The following is a 25,873-nucleotide window of genomic DNA, read 5'->3' as shown; positions in this document are numbered from 1 at the left end:
AACAGTTATGTGCCTGTTTGCAGTGTTGAGAAGTGCTAACAGGACTCCTGCTGTTGTGCCTGAGCTCGCAACCATCTGGACGGGATCCATCACATTCTCCCGTGTGTCCTCAGTGGCCCTGATACGGTGCAAAAACTATGTGGCACTGAGTAACGCAGCCAAACAAGGTGGAAGGGATGTAAATGAAGGGTACACCGTCACCCAAGCACAATTAGTGAAATAATAGGAAATAACAGACCCTTCGGGTACTGAAATTAACAGAATGTAAAGAGATAGTACTGAGCTAGTCTGATTTTATTGCACTTGAAATAACTCAAAATGTCAGCGTCAAATGCCTTTCCGATTTAACCACCTGTTAACTTCCGAGATGTAGCCTGGGAAAGAGAAGCGCCAAGGGTTTGACAGTAATGCCTGCTATGCAAAAAGTGAGTGTCTTTAGAGGGAGGCTTTGATGCAGGTGAATCACATCCTAAACATACTTAAAGGCAGTGTATGAAGTGTGTGGACGTGTGTGCAGTTATATTGAGTGAGGAAGGAAGACCAGAAGTAGAAGAAATTTGTTCCGCACGTTAGCTGCCACGCTCGGGTGCGCAAGAACAGAAGGTTGGCATAATGAATTTTGGCGTGCAAATGAAATAAAGCCACCCCACCCAAGCAGAGGTGTGAGCTTTGTGCTGGCGCGCCGACAGAAGGCTAGCATTTAGAAAGAAGTGATGCTACAGAGAAAAGTATGAATTCATGTTTTTGTTTGTTAAGATCGAACAACAATATATGAGATCCTAACTATACTATTTACCTACCACCTGTTGTTTTGTTTTTGGTTTTTTTACTTCTGAGTGTTTTGAGTTGAGATACAATTGACATACCAGACAATTCATTTAATGTATCTAGTCATGGATCTTCTTTTGTAAAAACATAATCCATCATTTTTCAAGATGGAAAGATTCACTAAAATGTCACTAAATGCTAACAATTCATCTTTTGTAAATTATCTCAGGTCAATTAATTAAAAGGGCAAAGTTGCACGCGACAATATATTGTGCGTATAGAACAAGTGGTAAAAGCTCTAATCTGAGTTCTAAAACCTCAGAAGACTGTCTGTCTGCACCCTGGTGACGCAGATTCCCTAATTGAGTGTTAATTGGGTGCTAATCATGGAACACGTTCTCCCACAGAGACACCCCGCAGATGTCACAAGATAAAGGTGTACGCATCTCCCATTTATACAGCATACGCTACTTGTTGTTCTATCGGCATCTGTTTCCTAGCGTTTAATGACTTACAGTGACAATTGAATACAACTTGCACGGCTGCCTTACTTACAAATTTCCAAAAAGCATCCTTTTTTGACTATTCGCTGATTGGTCCACATATATTCTTCTGAAAAGACATGACTCTATTTAGATTTAGCCACGGCATAAAATAAATGAAACATGTTTCACAATGGAAGTCAAGAACAATTTGCCTTGTGTTTCTTGCGCATACGTTTAATAGCGGCAAGAATGAAGTAGAAGGCACCATCGTTGGTAAACAATTATGCAAGAGCTGCATGGTCATATTTTGTTGTCTTCTACGTTGTGATGCCATGTCACGTTACGTCATCTCAGTTCATGTTGTATCATTTCAATGAGGTGCAATGCAGTTTCTTTTATCGTGGACAATGGGAGCCCAAAGATAAAGAACACCGCATGTAAAAGCAGTTTTGACAAGGGCATACAAGCAGCACGGATACTCACTGCCTTTCCCTCCCAGAGCCATATTTGCAGGCTCGTGGGGTTAGCGGGAATCCATCAGTTATGATGCAGGTAATCAGCGTAAAGCCTGCTCCGGCGCGCCGCGGGAACTGACGGCCGACGCAGTAAGGGGATTCAAACTCGTGCCGTTATACAGATGGGAAGGAAGCCTGCTCAGGAATGTTTGGATTCCGAAGACGAAGGCAATACACCACAAAACCACTTTCCGTGGTAATGAAATAAGATTTAAATATCGACCGCCGGGACTGCCGGTGGGAACCAAACGACAGGGGAGTGAAGAAAGGAAGGCGTGGGCGGAGAGACAAAGAAATAAAAGATTAAATTAAACAAGGAGAAAAGGGAGGTGTGATGGAAGGAAATAAAGAGGTTGGTAACAAAAAAAGCTAGAAACCAGGTTTGACATCTTCATAATGACAACACTTGAACACTTGAAGGTGAATTGAAGATCAGCTCAATAAGATTTTGCCACTCTCTCTTTAATGCCATTGCTGTTTTTCCTATTGGGAATTTACACTTATCAAACCAACAATGTCAATTATTCAATAATAGATTGTGTTGCACTTAACGTTTAATTTTTCTCCAGGTTCTCCACCAAGTAGTCACGTGTCTTGGTGGTTTAGTATCATCCTACGTAAATCAAACCACTACGCAAACTATTACATATCGTAATGGGTGACAAGCCACGTATAAGAATTGGTGTAAAAGAAATTTAATTGTAAACAATATTCATCTACTTCTTCAGCATCTGCCCATAAAAAAACCTGGCAACACAGTTCTGTGCCAGTTCTGTTTTAGTAACTCCCCAGCTAAAAGGAGACTGGCTTGAAACAAACACACCTGCAAGTCCAAAGTGACAACGTGGCTGTGGGGTGAAACAGGTGTACGAGAGCGGATGCCCTCCTTTTCTTTGCAGCTGTTACAGCTGGCCGCTTTGGCACGCATCAATGCACACATACAGTACGGCGCACACCAAGGGAAGCACAGGTGTACAAAACAAACAAGCCCCGATCGCATACAAATACCGTATAAATGTTTCAATCCAAGCTGTGTTAACATTGACAGTCACTTACTTACGTGACACCGTTGACAATGGCTGCAACCTAGTCGGTACTTTTGTTCTCTTACTGTGCTGGAAAGGGTTGAAAATAGCTCAAAGGGAACATCCTGTTCACACATCATACAATTCATTGCACCTGCATATAGTGACCTAAATACACATTCAGTTTGTCGCACAGATGTACTGTACATACTGTACATAATCATCTGACAAAGGAGCAAGTCAATCATCTGATCAGGATTTTCTAGTGCCTGTCATGAGCTCGAGGGATGGCGGCTGAGACGGGGCACGTTACCAACAAAGGGCGCCGAAGTGAAGCCTAGATGCCGCAAGAATGCTATTGACATAATGAGCACTTCCGCTCTATAGTACAAGTTTAGCAGCAGCCTATTTCTGGGTAATGTGTAACAGACGATTCTCGATACCTCAATTGAATACATATAATGTTCATAGACCGATGATAATCATATCTAAGCCTTGACATCGGTCTGCGTCCATAGAAAATAGTGTGTGGTGACAATTGCCGTATATATTTGGAGACATGCCAATAAAGGCGTGCAGAAAGGAGCACAGAGTCACTCATGCACTACAATTGTAGCCCTTAATTAATTTAGACCATTAAAGACAGTGCCCATAACTTGTAACACTCTATCCTGGCTGGCTGTTAATGAGCACCTTCATATATTTTAATTGATATTGGCCTTTCCAAAGTGCTGTTTGTTCTTCAGGAATCTCATTACGAGGATGGTCATTTCAGCCCTCTGTTTGAATTTCAGCCTTCTCACGTCTTACAAGGGGGGAAGAGGAAGGACACCATGTTGTCGCACTGCTCCGATTACGCCGGAGCCCTGAGCACATTTTCCTCTGCCTGCGAGACAAAAGCCAGGTGGAGGGAGCGAACAAGACAAGGGCTAGCGGAAGTGGAAGATGTCTGCAGTGTTGTAAGGAGCCAATTAACTGCTGTAGCCAGATCTGAGACACAAAGGCCGGAGCTTGTTCTGTGTCAAAATGGTCCACATGTATTTTGACTTCATTAAGGAATTTCAAATGAGGGGGAAGACGTGGCTGTAAGTACATAAAGGTTAAACTGTAAGCGGTACTCAGACGAGTACAGAGCTCCAACCGTTTTACAATGCCTGTAAACATCGGCATTTCTCTGCCTTTACACGGTCGAACAATCGCTCGACAATTTACCCGGCATCAGTTAATGGGTTTGCCTTTCCATGCAGTATAGTGTTGATTCATTTTCTATCGGGATTGGGCTTGTTGTTTCTGAGTCGTTTGTTCGTTTGATTTTATTGGAGCTAATTTGAGGTAGGATACCGCCTTGAGCAGGGCTGGCCAGCCAAGTCCGGTCCTTGAGCGCCCTTAACCATGACTCATTCTCAGCACATCTTGCTTTTTACAGCAAAAACTCAACTTAATGTGAAAAAAGCAAGCTGTTTCCAGTAACAAAGAGCGGAAGAAGAAACTGTAAAGGCATCACCTAGGCCGGGAGACCAACACCCTCACGAAATCCAACAATTTGATCAGTGCACAATATGGTCGGGCATTTATGAGGCCACGCTTTTGTAGGAGATCCATTGCAAGCTGACTGAGGGACAGCACAGATACTTTCTGCAACTGAATTCACCCATTTCAGGGAAAGAAATATCCGGCAGGATCCTGTATTTTGTGTTTCTACAATCTAATATACTCTGAACAAATTGCAACCTTATCTTTATTTCATGATAGACTCTCTATCATCGTGACTAATTGAACACGTCAACGTTAATTATAATAAAGGAAAAATTTAATCTGGTTTCCCTGGGCCACGTTTGAGGTCCTTATGGACATCCGGGGTGAACCTCATTTCCAACAAACCTCATGGCTATTAGGCAGATGTGCTCATCATTCATTTACTTACTATTCCAGTCTGCCTCGGTTTAAGTGTCATGGCTTTGTTCATAAAAGCAAATGACAATTTACGTAGTGAAAAGACAACTGTGGTGTAGAAGGTATGTCACCTGTTTGCGTTGTGTAGCCATCCCCAATATTGGCTAATACTAATTTGTTCATTTGAAAGTTGCATCTGTCGACCAAGCTTTTTTTTTGCCCGATTGGCTTAATCTTTTCATACGTGAACAAATGAACGGCCTGGAAGTTCCATTAATATGGAACAAAGGACGAGAAGAGTCATATAAATGTTAATGTATACCTTTTCCTCGTGAGGTATGCAATTGGGAAGTTCTTCTTTTTTCAAAGTACATAAAGAAATAGTAGAAGTGAAAAGATCAGTCATATTTTCTGCTTCTTTCATGATACTTCCTCAAAGGCACTGACTTCATTCCTTCTCTAATTGGAGCCATGAACAGGAGCTAATTAGTTAACCTCTGCTGCATTAGACACCTGCTCCAAATTAGCAGGGCTAAAGATGTCAAAGCCAAAGAGAAGAGACAAAAAAAGCTTCTGCTGAGGAGATTCAGCGAACAGAAAGCACACTGTCAACCAGGTTATTAACCACACAGCTTCTACCATCACCAAATGGGACAATCCAACACTTTGGGGCAAAATCAGAGATCACAACGTTGGGTAAAAAGTGATTAGGGTCTACAATCTCAGCCTTTGGGAAGTTGGAGTCGATTGAGACGCGCTAACAGAAAACATTTTATTCCGTTGGAGTTTTGACCGGAACGATAGTGACAAGGTCCCCCGTGTGTACTAAGGCCAAAGGGGTTTTGTGAAAGGAAGCAGATGTTGCCTGAGATTATACGCCTTTTTGCATATGACCTTCAAGAAAAACAATTTTAGAACAGGAAACCAGAGCACGTTACAAACACCGATAACATTTGAAAGGGACGGAGCTGGTCCTGGGTTCTAAATGCCGAGCAACTGCAACTGAAAACAGCCACACGCCGGCCCGGTCTAAAAAGAATAGAGGGCTATATTCAAACTTGTGGTATTAAATCCGCCGCATTAAATCTAGCAGAATCCACATAATATTTGAGAGAAAAATGGTTTACAAGGACATTACAACAAGGTGTCAGCTCAGAGGGAATGATTTACATTTTATGACTAAGAAAATGTGAAGTCAAATAAAGCAATATTGCTTCCGAAGATTATAGAAGGAAGAAGGTACCCGCTTCGGGGCCCGGAACAAAAAAAAAGCCAGTACATCCACAAAATAAAGATTTAAAGGGGATAATATATTGATTTGGGAGGAAAATAGGCAGCTGAGCACATAAGCAATGCATGAACTTGGACTTGGTTGACTAAAATACATGTGACACATACTAAATAGTATAGTTTTAGTTTTTTCCCTGATTCCTGCCTAATAGAAAACATTATATTGATATAGGAATACTATATAATACTGTAATACCATGAGTTAGTTCCCTTGTCCATTGTGACAGGCAAGTGAACGGCTTTTTTTTCAAACAAACATATCAAATATATTCTCAGCCCTGACAACACGTTTTGTTTTTTATGGCTAACAGCTAATTCCAGCATTCCAGTTAGTGGTTTTACTGTGCCTCAAAAGACGTTCAGGCTAAGTGGAAAAAGAGGCACTGACAAAACATTAATCGCATAGAATAGAAAAAAGGGAGAAGGAAAAAAATGGAATGCACGCCCTTTACAAAAAGGGGAAAACTTCAAAAGAGACAATTGTGATGTTAATTTTCACCCATATTCCACGAGCAGTTCTATAGCGCTAGATAATGATAATAACCGAGGAAGAAGGGTGGCTGTGTGGGCGGAGCGGGGTAGGTCAGCCAAGATTAATTGTGGGCGATGTAAATTTCATTCGTCACATGCAGATTGATGTCAGCTTTAATTGAATTAAAACAATGTGAGCTCAGAGCCGAGGAGGACAACTGCAGAATGGTGATGGAGTGCATTGGCCAACCCTTAAGAGAAAGGGGCGGAGAGGACATATGCACACACAGAGATTGGCTCGCGGGGAGGCAGCGCCAAACTTGACCCCAAACTAATGAGCCAATGTATGCCATCCTATTCAGCTAATATTACACTTTGATGAACAAAGAGTGTTAAACGAATTAAAGCGTATTCAAATTGTGCTAACATGACCGCCCGGTAAATTCTGTCACAGGTGAAGTGTGGACTGGTACAAGGCACGGTGGAGGGAAACAAATTCAGTTCTAAGATCGACCTTCCTGTGTGGAGTTTGCATGTTCTCCCGGTGCCTGGGTAGCTTTTCTCTGGGTATTCTGGCTTCCTCCCACAGCCTCAAAACATGCATGGTAGAACGGTTGAACGCTCTAAATTGTCCTTAGGTATACTATATAAAAATCAAAACAAAGCATTTTGCTCTCTGCTCAAGTAGCAGGCGTTCAGCTTCAAGTGCAACATCCTAGATGGCAGGTCAAATGTACAATGGCAACATTTCACACAAATGAGATAAGTGTGATTTCATTTTCACAGTGTGTGGGCTAGGTGTGCTTACAGTTTGCGTTGAAGTCTGCAAAATTCAACTTCCTGCCCTAGTCAGAGGCACTTATGACATGTCAGGTGTGATGGTATCATCCCTCAGCCTATGGGTACATTCGACCTTGTGTTCGCACGTCATTTAGACACAGTTGGAGAAGGGTTTCACTCCAGAGAAAAGCGATCATGCTTTTCTCGCACCGCACGCCGCTCTTATCTTGCCCGCTGCTCTCATATCAGTTTTGACCACTGCCTGGCCAGCCATCCATCCAAGTAACCCTCTATTCATTGGCCCAGGGACCGGCCGTTTAGGCTCTTCTTTAATAGCCTAGCACGTACGTATAAGAGTTCCCCCTGCTACCGTAGTCAAAGCGTTATTCATGCACATGCTCACAGGCAGTAACGTTTCATAAGGTCATATGAAGTGATGACAGTTCCTAAGGTGACCCTAAAGTTTTTTTTAAGCAATAGGGTGATTTTCTTGGTCACCTTCACACGTACAAGCATGCAAACCTCGGTAAACGGAAATATCGGCAAATCTCGAGAGGCTTAAGCTCAAGAGCACTGTAGCCACAAAAGGGTAAGGGCAAAGACAAAAGAGGGCCATGTTAACCACTCAAGCAAAAATGGAAACTATTCTTACATCATGGCGGAGGATCTACTATATAACAAATCACTGTTCGCATAGTCTTCATTCAAACGCTACAAACTGAAAACACAATGGTTTATTACTATTATTATTTCTAAATATTCTTGATCATTTTGGTCATAATGATTCATTCCAAATGTGATTCTTTTTCCAATTATTATTCCAATTTTTGACTTAACACTGGTTTTAGAGATTAACAATTTGCGACCAAGTTATCAAGTGTTTACAGCATAAAACACCTGCAGCCACTTTACGTAGTATACCCACTTATGTTTTTTTATACATTCATGTATTCCAAATGCATTAGATGCTGCCCCTGGTTTACTATGCAAGTCAGCTGATCCTCCTCCCGATGTCTTTGCTCCAATCCGCCTTGCCAAATGCTACATTTACACCGGCCATAACCTCAATCAGTTTGTGCAGGTATTTGTGCAGTTTGTGAATGCAGGAATCAAAAAAAAAATGAGGGAAAAAAAGCCAGAATGGAATGAAGACAGCGGGAGGAGGGAGCCGGGAAGGGGCTCTCGGGTAGAAAGGGGTGCCTGAGGCATCCATCAAACCAAACGACTCCATTACAGTAAGTCCGACGGAGGCAAACGATAATGTGCACTGTGATAAACACTAGGATAATAGTGTGTTTATAGTCTTGAACACACGCTTTCTGCTAGGAAACACTGGCAACGAATACCGATAAGATACAGGAGCAACGTGCGTCGCATATATCTTTTCCTCTCACCCTCTATCACTCCTCTACTTTTGGGTTATCAGTCACTTGTTCTCTCTATTCTTCCCACGCTCATTCTATATTTTTATCCCAACAGAGCGCATGGGGAGGTGCATACATCAGCTGAATCCAGGTCTTTATCTGCTGCGTGAGGATTGGTGCAGCACTGATTCTCTGGCAGGAGGAGTTGAGGGGAAACCACGTTTAATTCGCCCAATTTACTGCCAGCTTATAGTTTTTGAATACGTAATCGGTAATTGCCTGCCTGAGATGTTGGAGTTCAAATTGAATTCATTTTCTCGACAAGTGCAATCACTCAGGATCAGCTGTGGTATTTGTTTGTGGCTTTTAATTTCGGAAAATCGGTGTACGTACAAAGTCCAACTAAGGCAAAAGATAATACGCGCTGTGATGAGGTAGGATAGTCGTATATTTAGTCTTGGCAAGGCACACTTTCTGTGGGCTAAAATGCAGGAGTATTTCTTGTTGTATAGTTGGGTGTCGCACTGTCGATCTTGTTCAGTATGATCACTGCACTGCATTAAAACAGTTCTCAAAGTCCAATAAGACATGAAATGAGGGCATATTAAGCAAGTCAACGGGGATTGCGTTTCTTTTACATTTCTATTAACCCAAGGAGCACGGACCCTTGATTAACGTTCCCGTGGATCTGCCTGATTTGAATGAGCCCGTGTTTACGCCCATAGTTAACCTCTATTACAAGCGTGACCTCAGCCGAGATGATGTCTGTGCCACTGCTTCTAAACCGAGGAACATTCGTTACATGGCAGATGAAGAGCAAAATTGTCAGATGGAGGTAAAGGGTTCACGCAAAGACAAGGGGCCACAGCACTATATTTAAGATCACTTAAACTCAATGACCTCTTTCGTCTTGGCATATTCGAAAAGAAAAGCTTTAGCTCTGACGGAGTTTGGGCTTTTATGTTCTGGTAAATTTGGTTTTAGAGTGCAGCCAAATGTGCATAATTGTACGCTCGTTTAATGGGAGAGTGCTCTGCGCAGTCATTGGAAGGAATAAGTCTTCCTGTGCAGGACGCCTGAAAATCAAGTTGGGAAAAACCTTCCAAACTAATCTATCAAATCAAACTTTACACGTGACATCACACAAGGTACCAGTTTAGAATAGTGATATAAAATTAGCCTCGTTTGATTTTTTAATAGAGTCTTTTGCAAAACTCGTGAGAATAGGCAGCCTCAGCAAGAAGAGCAATTATGATAGTTGATTTAAAAGACTTCCAACCAGTCATTATATAAGACTTACCTCTGCATGCAATGTTATTTCGTTAGCTTGCTTACAACATTCAGGCACCTCCAGTTTGGGGTCACAGTATATTTATGTACACATTTTTTATACCAAGTTTGTACAGTGAACTTCTATTCTAATTTTCCATGGTCATGTGAAGGTTAAATGTAAACTGAACCATTAAAATATGGATTGTAAATGGCCAGTAATTACTAAAGTAATTTTTTGTACGTGTTCAATTCATCATGCCTTGTAAAAACAAAATCATGTGCCATTTTATATATCAGGTGATAAATCAGTACATAAATTGGCCCAGGATTTTCTTTTTCCCATAGATAGACCTGGTGCTGTTTTCAAACACAAGGGTGTAACATGTAATTACCACCCCTAATTTGAGGACTTATTACTTATCTTGTGCACTTCTAGGAGTGCATACGGGCACACGGGCACGGATGCATGAAACGAGGGGATGGGATATTAAAAGCAACGGGCAGTTTAATTCATCGCCTGGGTTCTGGCTAATTTGTTGCTTTTAATAGAATACAGAAACCAGTGGATGCATAATTTGACCAGAGCAGAGAAGAGATTTATATTATTTCATACTTGAAGAGACACTGTTGTCCACATCACAGGACAGAAAGTGTGCGGGACTAAAAGAAAATGGTGTCATTTGCCTCACCGCTGGTTGAAAACGCTTGTTTAGGTGTGGAGCAGAGCCCACATTGATGTGTAACAATCCTCTTAAGGTCACTTTGAGAACTATTTACCGCAACTTAGCACAGTATAAATTGTTACGCGGACCATCATTTTTTGATCATGGATGCACAGGGTGTTGAACATATCAGACAAATGGCATCGCCACTTGTTGACATATTTAAAGAAAGCAAAACAAAGGCGCACCCACGGATTAAAAAATGTCGTATTTAAATACTGGTATTTCATTTCCCGGAGACTGATGTGAAGTAGAAGAAGTAGCAGAATGAATGGCCCCAGCCTCCCGTAGCAATTAGCGCAACAGCGGGATGTTGCAGCAGTGCTCAGCGGTGAGCATGTTGTGTGTTTGCTATCAATTCATTGCCTCAAATACCCCTCTAGTGCAAACAACTGAATCTAATCCAGCCAACATTAAGCACAATAGTTGAAGCCTCCCACTCCCGATGCGCCTTTCATCACCCCGAGCATCTCTTACCGGTGACGGCGAGTTCCGTGGTTCTCCTGACCACAAAGCCTCCAAATTGGACCTCGCATGTGTAATTCCCAATGTCTTCTTCCTTCACTTCTTGGAATGACAGAATGTCTCTCTTCTGGACGACATTGGCGGGCCATTTCTTTGGATGACATTCCTGGGAAATAACAGGATAGTCTGGTTAGACAAATGGCTTCTGATTGTTGAAAGAGAATTTAGATCGGTTTGAATTCATTATTGTATGTTGAAAGGTATTTGGAATTTGCTGCAGTTTTTACCCGCAATGTAACTTTGTGTATTTTGGACTGAGCCTTTTAAGTGACAAAGGCAGCTGAATGCCCTTTGTGTCCCGAGTCTGGGCAAACGGGTGTGGGTATGCAGTAATGGTCGACTCAGAGACAAGGGTTGAGGTGCTCAGGCCAGGACATCGATGGCCCCGTGAATTCCATTTCTCTGTTGCTCCCGGCATTTTTAGAATTCAATCAGGGTGGCCCCGCAGTGGTCCAAATAACTCCAGTTTCCAGCATTCACTGTCATTACCTAGAGTGTAATTGAATTCTGGGAAAATCTAGAGGTCGCGGCCATCCAGATAAACTACTACTGATCTGCCTGTGATTAGTCCGGCCTGAACCCTTCGCGGGGGCGCTCTGGGCTGCCCGCAAGCCTCGCCGGACCCTGGAGAGGCGAAGACCCGGGAAATGAGTGAGTAGGCGCATCCTGAATTGAGATGAGGGATGATTAGGCTTCATGGAGCACCCGCTTAGTCATCGGAGCAGGAGGTCACATTACAGCATTTGTGTTCATTTCAACTTCGGTGCTAATTTTCAAATGTGTGATACTGTTTATCACAATGATTTGCATCCGTTTATAACCTAATAATGTCTCATGTTCTTGAACAGCTCTTTGCATACCTCATCCAGTTTTTTTTTGCTAGGCCAAAGAACAAGATCCAAAAAGTCTTTTCAGGGAGATATTTATCTACCCTATAATAGCGTGTGTTTTACAATCATTAAGTTCACCATGGGCAATGCTAAAGTCACTGTTTCTCACAGTCCAACTCGGCGCAGCGTCATCATTCTGCAACTTAACTAGACAGGGATATACTTTAGTCTCTTGTGCTGTAAAGTGAATTTTGTATTTTTTTTCTCCTAAGGGAACATTTCCCTTCTACCAACTGCCCTGACTGAACTGAAGCTAGCGTCAAATTCCCTGACAATAAATCGAAGCCCGCCTACACTGAATGTGCATTGGCTAATATATATATATATATATATATATATATATATATATATATATATATATATATATATATAATGAGGACTAAATTAAAAACAAGTTTCCCTTCTAAGTGTGATCCTTACTCACCTTGTACCAAATAATGTCTGGCTCTTTGCCGGCCTCAACATAGTCATCGATGTCAGGGCAGAGGATGTCTTTGCTCTTGCTGAGCTCGGCCTTCTCCATCCGTCGCATGTTAGAATTGTAGCACAGATTCGTGTCATTCTCAGCAACGGTTAGTGACATGGACACCTTCATGCAGTAAGTTGAGTTCCTGCAGAGAGGAAAAAAAAGTCCCTTGTTGAAACATTTGCGGTCAGTAGACCATGTTGCTTTATTACATATTGATTTTCTATGCAGATGATCCCGTTCAAGGTTGCAGGGTAGACGGAGAGTATCGCAACTGATTTAAGTGAAACCCCTGCAGAGATTAAGTGCCAATCACAGGAATGACCAAAGTATCAAAGCACAAGTTGCAATTATCAATATGGTTCATTTCGCAGAGGATTCAGGGAAAGAAAACAGTTCCTCACCAAAAGGCTCTTGCTAAGATTTTTTTTTTTCTCATGCAGTTTCAATGTTGCAATCTGAATGAACAGGTAGATAGTTTTTTTTTTTTAATTATTATTTACTGCATCTTTAGTGAGTCAAAAATTAACACTCACAAATAATAGAGGATTTATGTGGGAGTGGCAGGAGGTGTTGAAGGTAGTCAGTCGGGGGCTCGGGAATGCTAATCAGCGAAGAGACAAACTCTAGGGGTTCCCAACAGGAAAGACCAGACTGGACAAGCAAAACCCGCCCCCGCCTCTTGGTCTCCTAGCAACCATCAACACATTGAAGATGGTGATGAATATTACATGTAGGAGGCGCCACTCTCTCTCTCCACATGCTTTCTTATTCACCGCATTCCTCATCATCATTGTCCTTATTATCGGGGCCATTACAAAGCAACCTGTGTCCACTGCATCAACAACACTCAGCGGTGAAAATACAATAACAGACACACAAAGAAAGAACAAGGGCACCTTCGGTTGCTATAACAACCTTGCTGCAGGGATTTGCTGCCATTCATTCACCAAAGCATTAATAAGGTCAAGCAGTAATGTGGCGGCGTGCATCTCTTATTGTGCAGCAACACAAAATTCGCCAGTCAAGGAAGCCCAAACACATCTCGCCTTGTCAGAGTCTCAAATGTCAGGGTGGGCATTAAAACAACAATGCGCGTCATTCCAGTTTGTATCGAACTTGTGCAGACTTGTGCTAATTTTTTACTGGCTTCCTCGCTTGTGCAGATGGAGTTTCACTGCTGGTGTGTAGATTTTGCAGGTCCGCTGAGTAAAAGCGAGATAAAAGAGGAACTCACAGGACATATACAACTTCAATCAGGTGGAGGTGTTCACCACTGCACTTGACAGTTAATGTGCACCTGTGTGGTGAGAGTTTTCTCTTAACTCCTGCCTTTGTGTTGGTATTCTACAGGTTCCGTCGCCTACGTTGTTACCATAAAATTCAATGAAAAAAGGTCAGCACTGCCAAAACCCTTGGATGAGTAGTGTGTGGCCAAAGATCTAAACTGGGAATTCCTTAGAGACGAGCTAAAACAGCAATTGTGAGTTCGCGTCAACCTCACGTAAACCCCTCGACTTGAAGGCACACCAAATTCCATGTATACATCTCCCAGTAAGTACTTTTCAATTAATGCAGCCACACTTTCTGATACCGGTATTCATACACTCTACAACATTTGCCCCGCGTGAGTGAGTCTGGTCATTCTCTGGGAAAGGCCCACGCTGGCTTTTCATTCCCTTTCATTACATTACGGTTAAGGCTCGCCAGATGCTCCCATTCACTGCAAATGACGGGTTTCATATGATCTATTCAGGTTATGGAAGCAATAAGGGAGTCACCTCTTTCATATAAACCCTTTTGACCCCCGACAGCTATAAAACCCACATGCACACGCATGTACAGTATATCCGGCTGGTATGAAAAATTAATGTAAAGACAGAAAGGAAAAAATGGCAGAGTGGAATGAGAGTGAAACTTTTTTTAATGAAAAATCAACTTAAGAAACAAACCGTTTGAAGGAATCGGTACTCATTTTAATATGAAAAAGCTACCTATCAAATTGTTATTTTGGCCAATTCTTGTAATTTAGAGTGCACCACCTTTCGGCGGTTTTATATTTAGAGAAGTCTTTTCTTTTAATCCATCCTGTCTTCTTGAATGTTATTTTCTCTAAAACCTTGTCATAAATTCAGATCACTTTTGCTTATATATACATTTTTACATGTTTTCAATATTTTGTCCACTGGTACATATAAATGTATTACATAGAATCATCTATTGTTGTCAAACACATTAGATTATATGTGTGCTGCAGATATTTTATTTAAATTGTATGTAGAGGTTACCACTTCGATAGCTTCCTGGCTTCCCTTTGTATTCCCAATGAAACGCTTCACAAGAAGGGCAAAAATGAAAGCGTCATGGAATTTAAAGTAGCGGGTTTAGGAAGAGGGAATGCTTGAGGACAATCCACTTGAAGGATGTATGGAATCATGCATTTTTAATACGCACATATTTGCATTTGGAGGCAATTGTCTACTTATAGCTGAGTAAAGCAGAGATCTTCAGAAATAACACAGCTGAGCCACAAAGGTCTAATGGGAGCATATAGACGCACTTGTTTAACAGCCATAAAAACACATTGACATTGAGATTTCTGCATTGATGGGACGCCAAATGTCGACTTGCCGCGGTCACGTTCGATAGGACGACAGGAATTGAATAGTCAATACTGTGAGTATCAAATAGTGTGAGTCTGCTTGCGTATGTTTGTTTCTCCATGCGTGTGCACATGTGATCCCAATCCCAAAATGCGTATCTGAGAAGAGAGCTATGCTGTTGGTGTTGACACGAAAGCGGTTCCAGACGAAAATGGCCGATATTGGCGCTCAGGTAGCATTGACTTTATGAGCGGAAAGAAGCTGCTGGAGAAAAGCTTTTGTGTAAGACACATTTGGAGTTTGTAAAATATCCACTTGCTTGTGTAATTTCATGGTTGATGGGTGGGCAGCCACTCCAGAGGCTCATTTCCACAATGTGTCCTCTCTACCATTCATATCGGTCACGACTGTATAAAAATAAGTTGCAGCCGTGTAATAAAACAAGCCACAATGGAGCATCCAAAGTGGAACACATTTGAAATGGTGCAATTTTGGGTGTGTTTTCATCAAAATGTCCCTAAAAAAGACCATAAGGGAGAAAAATCTCCCGTGTCCTATGTTCCGTGAGTGTCAAATGAAAACGAACGCTAGAAGACAAAGCCATCAGCGTTTAGTTTCAAGTACACGCAAGCTTGTTGCTGCATGTCAACGGTAAATGACTGAACGTTAAAAAGAGAATGAAAAACACTCGTTTGTTGCTGAAAAATGCGGCCACATAAATCTCCGTACATTTCAGAGGGACACTTATTGAGCACACTTCAGGCCTCTTCGGCTCCTTAAGAGGCCTTTAACCCAGTTTATTAAAAACTCTGCAAAATGGAGAGCTCCAACGAGCCAATTAGTGAGGGATGTTATCTGCCGTAAAGGTTAATAAGTTACCGCGACACCACTGTGCATCTTAATCTTATTACGCACCTCTGTAGAAACAGAAACGTCTCGCAACTTAAGTGTATGCTTCGTATACTATTCTTCTACATGATTACACTTATTTGTTCAACCCTACAAGAATGCCCCAATTCAATTTAATGAGGTATTCATGTACCATTGCTTAAAACCACGTTATACAATGTGGCTAGTATTTTGCTCGGTTTATTTTAGCACCGTGAATTTGGTTTGTAGTCATTCTAATCATGTAACAACTATTTTCCAGGCATTGAATGCATGGTGTTTGATATTTATAACAAAAAAGCAAGACACTGCGATGAGTCATGGCAGTGAAAGATGATGAATCTTCCTTCGTTACTTCCTCCCTTCTTCTCTACAGCATTTATTGGGATTGGGGTTAGAGGTAAACTAGGGTATACATTAGCTGATTGTGGATGTGACATAGACACAAAACACTTGCCTCCAAATATAAAGTCAATGTGGAATATTTTATCAACCCCAAATAAGTTTTCGGCACGAAGCTGTTAGCGGTAGTGCAATCACAAAACCAACACGGAAGGAATGAAGATTATGTTATTAAAGTGCTAAACGTAGTAGTACGTTGTCACTAAACAACGTTGACATGTTTGTTAAATCACAAATACGTTAAATGAGTATGAATATAGCATTGTCACATCTGCACTCCAGTAGTAATGTTTAAAAGCTCTAAACCTCTTTTATTAAACTGAGAAATGCGATTAACCATTGCGCACAATCTTTGGCGGTCTCACCGTAAGACACAGGAGTAGAGTCCGATGTCCTGAATGTCGGCAGGTCGGAACCAGATGGCATCCTCCTCCTTGCTCATGCGCACGCCATCGAATGAGATGGGCTCCTCGAAGTCGCTGTGGCCGAGCCCAGAGCTGCGGTACCACATGAGGCTGAGGCCGACGCTCTGAGCCTGGCTGTAGTTGGCACGGATGTAGCCATAGAACAGGGCGCATTTTAGCCGCACGGGCTCGCCCTGCAGCACCCGGTACTTGAGGTAGTCCACCGACCAGTCTGTGCAGCCATCCACTGTAAACAAGCGAGACAGAAAAAATAAATCATTAGCACTCAGTGCAACAGGATGGACGAATTAACGGTGAGTTTCACAACTGGTTGTTTCGGTCATACTTTTCCGGCATTCCCTTTCTATAGTTGCTATCCTCTCCAACTTGAATTTTCAGCTCGCTTACTGCTTTAAAGATTTTTGATCTAGCTTTAATGGACTCGTAACGCCAAAACTCTGTCCAAAAACTCTTCGGTTAATGGCGTGTTTACGAGTCTTCCCCAAACTAACTAAGCATTAAAGACATACATCATTTTTGTGAAAACTTGACCTGGTGCACTCAGCTGTAATAAAGAGAAGATTTCCAAGACGGAGGCTTCCTCTTTTACAAACCTGGATATAACTGTTAAGAGAGCATGCGTGTATAGAGTAAATTTTGTGATTGCACTTAGCATAGGATGACAATATGCACTTAAACCACTCCGAGGCCCGTTTACAACCTTTGTGATGAATGGTTAGAATAGATAAATAAATTTGCCTTGACTTGAATGCCCCCCTTTCAAGCGAGTGGTCACTTGTAGTTCTTGGTCGGGGAGAATAATTCAGCATGAATAATTATAGCTTTCATTATGTTTCACCTGCTCAAGAAGTGGACCCCTTATTCTGATTATTAATAAGGACTGTGGGAACAGATTCAATGAGAGGTCGAGAGTCACTCAAACTGCGGGTTGTGCTTTTGTATCGTGATTAGCCGAGTTTGCTCAGTTCGAGCTATCCATTTCTGATTACCTTCCAGCGAAAAAAGATACAATTTAATTCCCGTTTTGGGGACTGTGAATAAAACAAATGTAATTTTTATATATAGTCTCTCCAAGCATGTTTTTATGCCTTCTAAAATTAAATGAAGGGCTGAGTTTAAGTTGGAGTTTTACTATGAGACATATTTAATACGACCTAACAGGTGTTTCATAAGTGCAATCGTTAACATATACTGTATTTTGCCAAAGGAAGGTTAATAAAACATGAGCATAAGGAGTCAACTTCTTTTGCTTTTGTTAACCATTCAGAGCATGTGTGTGCCAACTTGGTCTCAGCAGGCAACACTCTTGCAATATTGAAATGCAACAACTCACGTTGCATCTGGGAGTCGACTGTAAAATGCTCCATAAATGATGTCAGACTCTTCTATGTGCTGAGGATGCACAACAGCACAAAAAAAGTGCAAGGCAAGATATTTAACCAGGAATACGCATCAAGCTCATAAAAAAGCAAGTCAACGCTTCTTAACTTTGTATAAAGAGATATGAATTTGTGCTAAAGCTCCCTTGGGATCTTTTGGCCTGTCTTCTTTTCAACTGACCCATTCTCGCAAATTTTCCGTAAACAAGTCAGAAATGTATTGTACACGGTTAACGTAAAAACATAATATACACATTTATAGTTATTTTTTCCCCCTGGGGATTGAGCAAATGCTCCTATTATTCAGTTATGGAAATATTTTCAAAAACACATGCTGAAGCAAAGTCCTGTAAATTCAGCAGAATCAAAAACTAAGTTCTGGCTTCGCCCCTACGATAAATGTGTGGCATAATTAAATATAAAGTGAGAAGTGCAGTGTTTTGCAAATCCCTCTCAATACCCTAGCTACCGATGGGTCGCTATCAGTCTCCTACCAGCATATTTTGGATACAGCAGGTGCACTGCACTGTATGTATATTTGGGATTACATGATAATGTAATATAGACTGAGCTGTTGGTGGGGGAGATGGTGAGGTGAGATAAAGCCTTAAGAACCTCGACTGGGAGCGAGACAACCTCTCTCAGGAGTAGCTCTGATTGTAATTAATACCCTTAATTAGCGGGGAAGTCACACATGCACACATTCCCTATATGAATAGTTGTCTGCTTAATTATGGCTGCAAATTACCTGTGAGCTTGCCCGCGAAAAAAAAGCATGCTTATGTGAGAAACAGAAAACATCATCATGGCGCAATGTGCGAACCCCCACCTAATTATCACTGCCAATAATAAATCGGGACACCTCCTGTGGCACGTGTTCAATTCAAAACCTTGTTAACAAACTTGAAAGAACAATATAAAAATCATGTTTTAATCCGGAGCTATTAACAGCAGATAATTATTGATTTAATTTGTACAAAGCCATCCAAAAATAATATGTAAAAAGTTGTAAAAGCGACACCATTGATTGGCTTTTTAATAATTCAGCCTTCCTATCCCAAAATGGAAAAAACATTGGCTGGCTTGTCGTGTACTATGTTTCTAAAAATAAAGCCTTTACCTTCATTGTCTTATCTTTTACTATCGACACGCTTATTGGTTGTTGTGCTTATCAGTAAACACGAATAACAACAATGGATATAATTCTAAGACAGGTGCAATCGCCTTTCTTGCTATCTGTCTTAAAAGGATTGGCCATTACCACTCACTATTCATGCATTCAGTCAACGTCAATCATTGGAGAGAAGGAACAGATGACATTCAATGAGCCAAAAGGGCTGCCACAAGCACGAGCCTTCAGTCAGCCAAAATGGCTGATCATTCCACTACAAGATATAACTCAACACATTCTACATGATATAGTCCATTTGACACATTTGATGGCTCTGTTCTATTGTAATCAAGTCCAAATTAAAGTGGCAAACTAGGGCTATGCTAAAGCTCAACATAAAAAAATATAAATGACCTCTTTGAATTAATAGATAAAAAATCTGTTCTGAGAGTTTTTCAAAAAATAATTTCCTTTAATTCCTCCTTCCCTGTAACCGTCAGTTTCCCAATAAATCAAAAGGCTCTAGTTTCCTTTTGAACATTGAAGGCTCCCTATACATGAAACCCTTGGAAGTCAAATCTCAATCAACAAGACCCATCTGAAAAACATTCCGCATGTCTACCTGATCATACATCAAGTGTATACGATTAGCTATTGTACACTTGGGCTCCCAATAGAACACCCCCCCCCCACACACACACACACATCATAAGGGTAGTCCTTTTGTGTGTGATTGTGTGTTTGTGTGTTGAAGATATTTCGATGTGAAACTCAAAATGGCTTTATCAACTCAATTAGAGCTTGACATTTCCCACGTAACCATGCTGGGCCAAAAAATCAATGCTTCCCACTGGAGTCACAGTCACTACACCATCTCTCACTCCCTGTGTGCAAGCACAAACAGGCACAAAAACACATGGACCGCATCCCACCTAGACCTCAGGGACTTTGCACCTCTAGTAACGAATGTGCCCCACCACTCCTTAACAACCCCAAACTGGCCGGCTTTCGTATGTTGTGCAGCGGCCCCACTTGTGCATTGCAAAGTAAGTGTTAGGATTAGGAGAAGCAAACAAATAATAATGTAAAACTAATAATCCTAACAGTAAGCCTACACTGCAGCGTCTGTAACTGCAACATTTCTGTTGTTGTTCTTGTTGCTGTTTTTAAGTACTAGCTTTTTTCTGCCATTTTTGCGCCTCCAATGATACACTACACAAGAAAAACAAGTGAGAGTATTCAGCTCGTCAAAGTATGAAGATGTGTGTGCACCTCGGAGCATTGTGACATTATGACACCGTTGTGACAAGACAATGGAAACAAATACAGAGCCGGCAGCTGGAATAAATGTACCAACAAGCGTGCATGAACACACTATAGACTTTTTATTGGTTTTAAAATATGTAATCCAATTATTCATTCATTTTCTGGGCTGCTTATAGTCACGAGGGTCGCACAAGTGCTGGAGGCTATCCCAGCCAACATGGGCAGTGGGCGGGGGGCACCCTAAATTGGTCGCCAGACAATCGCAGGGCACAATTGGACAAACATGCACACACAGACATTCACGGATAATTCAGAGTGTTCAATAAGTCTACCATTTATGTTTTGGAGGAATCCTGTATGCAAAACCTACACAGTAATCAACTGGAACCACACTTGCATTCACACAGTTCTTCGTCAGTCTATTACACGTAAAACATTATATAGTGCGAAGTGTATGTATACCAGTGTGTAGATTTGCGCCACAGATTTGTCACGAGAAACTAACAAAGTGCAAATATGGAACCAAAAAATGGAAGCAGAGGAACATGTCAGCATGCCAGGGGTAAACTGTCATTATTTATTTAAAAAGAAACGATGTACTACTTGGAATAGCATAAGGAAAAACTCACTTGTACACAGAACGTGGCCAAAAGCGACAGCAGGGGGGCAAATAAAAGAGTGTAGTCGTGACGAGCGACTGACAAGTCCTTAACAGAAAGCTGAGTACCACAAACAAAGAATGACGTGACGGTGAGCCACACCTGGACAGGACAAGTGTGACAAGGGAAAGCTAAAAGAGTGAAAGACAAGAAGCAGGACCAAAAAAGGTGCAACTAATTGTTAACCACGATCACACAAAACAGTGAATAGGAGTCAAATACTAATATAGAAAATATTAGTGGTGATCATCCCATAGTGCACGTAGAAAATGTATTCCATGTTTAACAGTATTTGGTCAGCCCGTGTTCATTTTGCACATTTTCTAAATGTAAAAACACTCTCCTGTCATTTGCAGACATCTCATGTACTGTTCAAGTCTAATAAGTTGCTGTAAGCCACATAATTGTTTAAAGTGAGTACAATACAAAGCAACCTTTAAAAGGTTTTCAATTTTGAAAACCCAGTTCTGGTCACCTTAGCCAACTCATCAGCTCCTCCATAATTAAAAACCAACAATCTTTTCATACAAAGCCCCGTATTACGCTGCTCCCTCAATCGGAGCCTCATCACTACCTGCCCGTCTAATGAAGTGTAATTATCAGATGTTGGGTGGGCAGCGAGGTTCTGGCAGGTCCCAAAGATAGTCAATGATCTAGACCGATAAGAACTCTTAATCACGATCCGTCACATCTGCTTTCTCTTGTACTCAATATATACGCCCACTTCCAGAATCACACCCATTCATCTCAATGGTTCTAAGGCAACTTACTTCCCGAACCCCCCAACCATTGGGTGTGGGGGGGCTGGGGGGTCACATAGTGGCTAAGAGCTGGATTTTTTTTACCGTTGACAGTAAATGCTTTGGCCTGTATGGATAAAACTCTGGGGCGAATATGTGGATGCGTAAGGGCTGTGGGTGACATCAGCTGCAATCATGCAGCAAATCCGCCTTGTTTGAACCGTGCTATCCAATCAACAGTGGAGAGCTGACAGCGCTGTTTGAGCTCGCAGCTGGTCTTGAAATACGTCTCTATCAGTTTCCCCGCCTTCACATCCAAATAAACCCAAATAAAAATCCAAATAAACATGACATAAGGCAGTAATGCATTGTCAAAATAGGCCGTCTGGGTTGTGTTTTACAAAGCAATTTGGCACCACGTTTTGTTGGACAAGGAGTGTAACACATCTATCATTTTCAAATAATTCTGAGGTTATGAGTAAAACAAGAGAACCTCAGCCAAGGTTTAAGATGATTAAACTGAAATTAATGACTGGATATCTATGAAATGCCATCCAATTAGCTAAAAAGGAGGCACCGTTTTCTTTCAGGATCCACGGGAGCGAAATATCTCATAGCAAATGTTACATACTATTTGATTGACACATTTGTGAATGTAGAAACTCAATCCTCTTGCAGAATGGAATCTGATTAACTGCCTATCGAAAATTGCTATTCTGCATGATTTTTTTTTACAAGTGACATCACTGATTGATTCGACCTCTTTACCACTAATTCCTTATTTTCACAACTACCCACCAATTAGAATGCGGTCCTTATGCATGCCATTTGCAAGCATTTAATTCACTAACAATGGAAAGTCTACATCCTATTAGTAAACAAGAGACATTGTTTTATGAATTCTATTTATACTTATTAAGTTCTACATAGTGAGAGGTAAAGTCAATCTAATGTTCTGTCCATTATATATTTCATTTGTGTCTTTTAAAGATTAGGTTTTTCTTCTTGCATGAAAGAGGTCTTTGACTGACGCGTGTTCTCACATGGGTACTCAACGTAACGACCGTGACGTTAAAGTTCTTGTGTTATCTTGTTAGAGGGAACTAGATAAAGCAACTGACGCCATCTAACTAGAAGCACTCGAGCTAATGCTAAGATCCAATATGGTCTTATTGCTTTGCCGTTTCAAAGCTAATACTCACAACAATGAAATCCTAATTATCAAACATAATGCTCATAAACTGCAGTGCCATCCGAGATCAATTCATGTAAATACTTTGCATGATTATCGTCATAGTGATTTAGTTGACGGCAGTAGATTAGAAATAAATTGGAATTGCAGCCTCGGGTCTGGCTTTAATGAAATTTGAAGCCAGATTCACATTTAACCACGACAGTCATGTAAGAACACATTAGACTGACCGATAAGGCTTGTTTCATTCAGCCTTTCTGTCTGGCAGCCACATGAATTCATCCTGTTACTGTTCTGTTGCTGATCAATTTGATTATTTATTTCAAGGAACTGGCATGGCCTTTGTAAACATTACAATCACACACTATTGGAGAGGTCTGGTCAAGTTTATACATCCACCCATTGATAAAGTACACATTCAAACTAAATAACAATACTTAAAAAAGGAAATATTATATAAGTAGAAGCCACAGAGAAACTCAAGGCTCCCCTTAGTGCAGTGGTCTCCAAACTATTCAACAAAAGGCCACGGTCAGTGCAAGTTGATTTCAGTCAGGTGCTCCTTGTATTACCAGAAATCTCATTGGTTAAATTCGGTTGGAACAAAAAATTAGGACTTACGGGGCTTTCAAGGACCGGTTTGGAGACCCTGACTGGTTGGCAAACCCAACTAAGGAGCCTCTGAAGACTACAGGGAATAGTCAAACTAAGTAAACTGTAAATAAATCATCCCAAGAATTTCTAATCAGAAACTAGAAGTCAATCATAACATTCTTGGAATAGAATGAATTGCCGACAAAAATGCCGAACTGCACATTGATAAATGTTCTTGAGCTTTGCCTTTTTGTTAGATTTTTTTATTATACCAAGGTCAAATAGAAACCCAGGAAGTCCTATGTTTGACCTCGTACTTTTCACTTTATTCAGTGTAATTTGTGTGTATTATCATCGCGCTCTTCCTCATTGTCTTTGAGATAACTCCGGAGAAGTTTATGTCCTTTTCATCTCTCCCCGTCTGTATTGCAGCGCTCCAAATTTCTCCATCTCCAAGCCATCCTCGGCCTGCTGGCTCACCATTGCTCATTTATATGCAAATGTGGACCAAACACAGATAATTTTTAGACGTGGGAAAGATTTACCCTCTCGTCAATTTTCCGTCACTCACTTTGTCATTTTCACGTACCATTCAGTGATTATAAAGAGTCAAATCACTCAGATTATATCGGATAGAGGAGGGGGGGCGACAAAAAATACAACTGTCATACCAATGTCGTGTTTTAAGAAGGATTCCATACACAAGTAGTTAACAGAGATTAATGTTATTGTGTTGTCCTTTAAATTCATCCTTAATAGATAGATGATAGAAAAGACACATATTTTCATTATTCCTGGCACACATGCAGGGGTGGTTGACCAACAACTTCGCCAATACAAATTGCACCTCTGATTGGTCATTTCAAAAATAGTACATCTGTTAAAGTACCTTAACTAAATGTGACATGAAAAATAATAGCTATCATACGATGTGAATTACATAAAGTTCTGAGATAAAGGCCACAATTGGGCTGCCTGTGTGTTGCATGTTTTCCGCGTGCCAGTGTGGGTTTTCTCCGGGGTCTGCGGCTTCCGAAATTATGCATGATAGGCTGGGTAAACACAAAATTCTCCCTAGGAGTGATTGGCAGTCTGAAAGGTTGTTTGTCTTAATGTGCCTTGCGACTCTCGGTACATAAAATGAATAAATGTATAACTATCCTTATTTTCCACTTAAATGTGTTCACCTACACTTGATAGAAAAGCGCTGAACACAATTACACTCACTTCATAATAAGCAGCAGTCTAAAATAGTAAACAATTGATTTTCAAACGGGCTAAATGCTGCGCCATGCAACCAAAACTGCGATTGAAATTTCCATCCATTACTTTAAATGTTAATCTTTTCACTAGTCTAATCTTTAACATTTTGGGAGACTGTTTTTTCCTGCCTTTCAATTTTGCCTTTAAGCTACCAATAATTAGCCTCGCAGAGTAAGATGGCCACGCTTCATTAATTATGCAGTCCCGTCTTGACAACCTCGAGTTGTAGAACACATTTGAGCAGGAAATCAACTTGTGCTGCTGTGCAACTAAATAACTGGCCTTTTTACACAAAAGATTTGGAACTGCGGCTCAAGTTGGAGTTTAATTGTGCAGGATAAAAGTCAACAATTAGAGATTGGGAGCATAAATAGACACAAGCCGGGAGAAGGAGACAACCTTTGACAAAATGTGACGTGACGGCTGATGCATATGCAAATGACACAAGCGGTGTGTCTTCAGGCCTACTGCCAAGCAGCTACCCAACAACACCAGCTGAGCAAAGCCAATGCCAGACTGCTGGGGGCAGCCTTTGGCGGCGCACTGGCATTTAGCTGCTTAAACAATGTAATATTTTGAGCATTTTGCTTCATTGACTGGATTCTTATTTGCGATCATTGGCACTGACTGGTCTATTTTGACAATGCCGCTGTACAATGAAAAATGTGTCAGGTTAAATGAATTAAAACTGCAAAACAGAAGTTGAATAAATGTAGTCAATTCAATTCATGATGACAAAAAGATGCACGCCGACGTTAAGGCAGCATAAAGTGAAGCTAAACTAAAGAAACCATGTATTTTCATTCATTTACTTCTGAGCATGGAAGAAAACAGGGGACATGGCTAAAGTGGGCTAAAGCAGAATGCAGAATTTAAACTGAGGGA

General features: G+C 41.1%; 1 protein-coding gene across 5 annotated transcripts in view; it reads right to left on the bottom strand.

Annotated features, from left to right (window-relative positions):
• The window catches only part of il1rapl1a (interleukin 1 receptor accessory protein-like 1a), a 145,425-nt gene that overhangs the window by 57,925 nt on the left and 61,627 nt on the right, over nucleotides 1-25,873 (bottom strand). For all 5 annotated transcript variants that reach the window (XM_077617503.1, XM_077617505.1, XM_077617504.1 and 2 more), the window contains exons 3-5: nucleotides 16,725-17,010; nucleotides 12,425-12,611; nucleotides 11,063-11,216 (exon numbers count right to left, since the gene is read on the bottom strand). In XM_077617503.1, coding sequence (XP_077473629.1) covers nucleotides 11,063-11,216; nucleotides 12,425-12,611; nucleotides 16,725-17,010 — 627 coding nt within the window. The remainder of the gene's footprint in view (nucleotides 1-11,062; nucleotides 11,217-12,424; nucleotides 12,612-16,724; nucleotides 17,011-25,873) is intronic.

Source organism: Stigmatopora argus, chromosome 13 (assembly GCF_051989625.1).
Source record: "Stigmatopora argus isolate UIUO_Sarg chromosome 13, RoL_Sarg_1.0, whole genome shotgun sequence".
NCBI classification, from domain to species: Eukaryota; Metazoa; Chordata; class Actinopteri; order Syngnathiformes; family Syngnathidae; genus Stigmatopora; species Stigmatopora argus.
The sequence above is the reverse complement of the archived record's forward strand: the minus strand, read 5'-3'. Positions and strand labels throughout refer to the sequence as shown.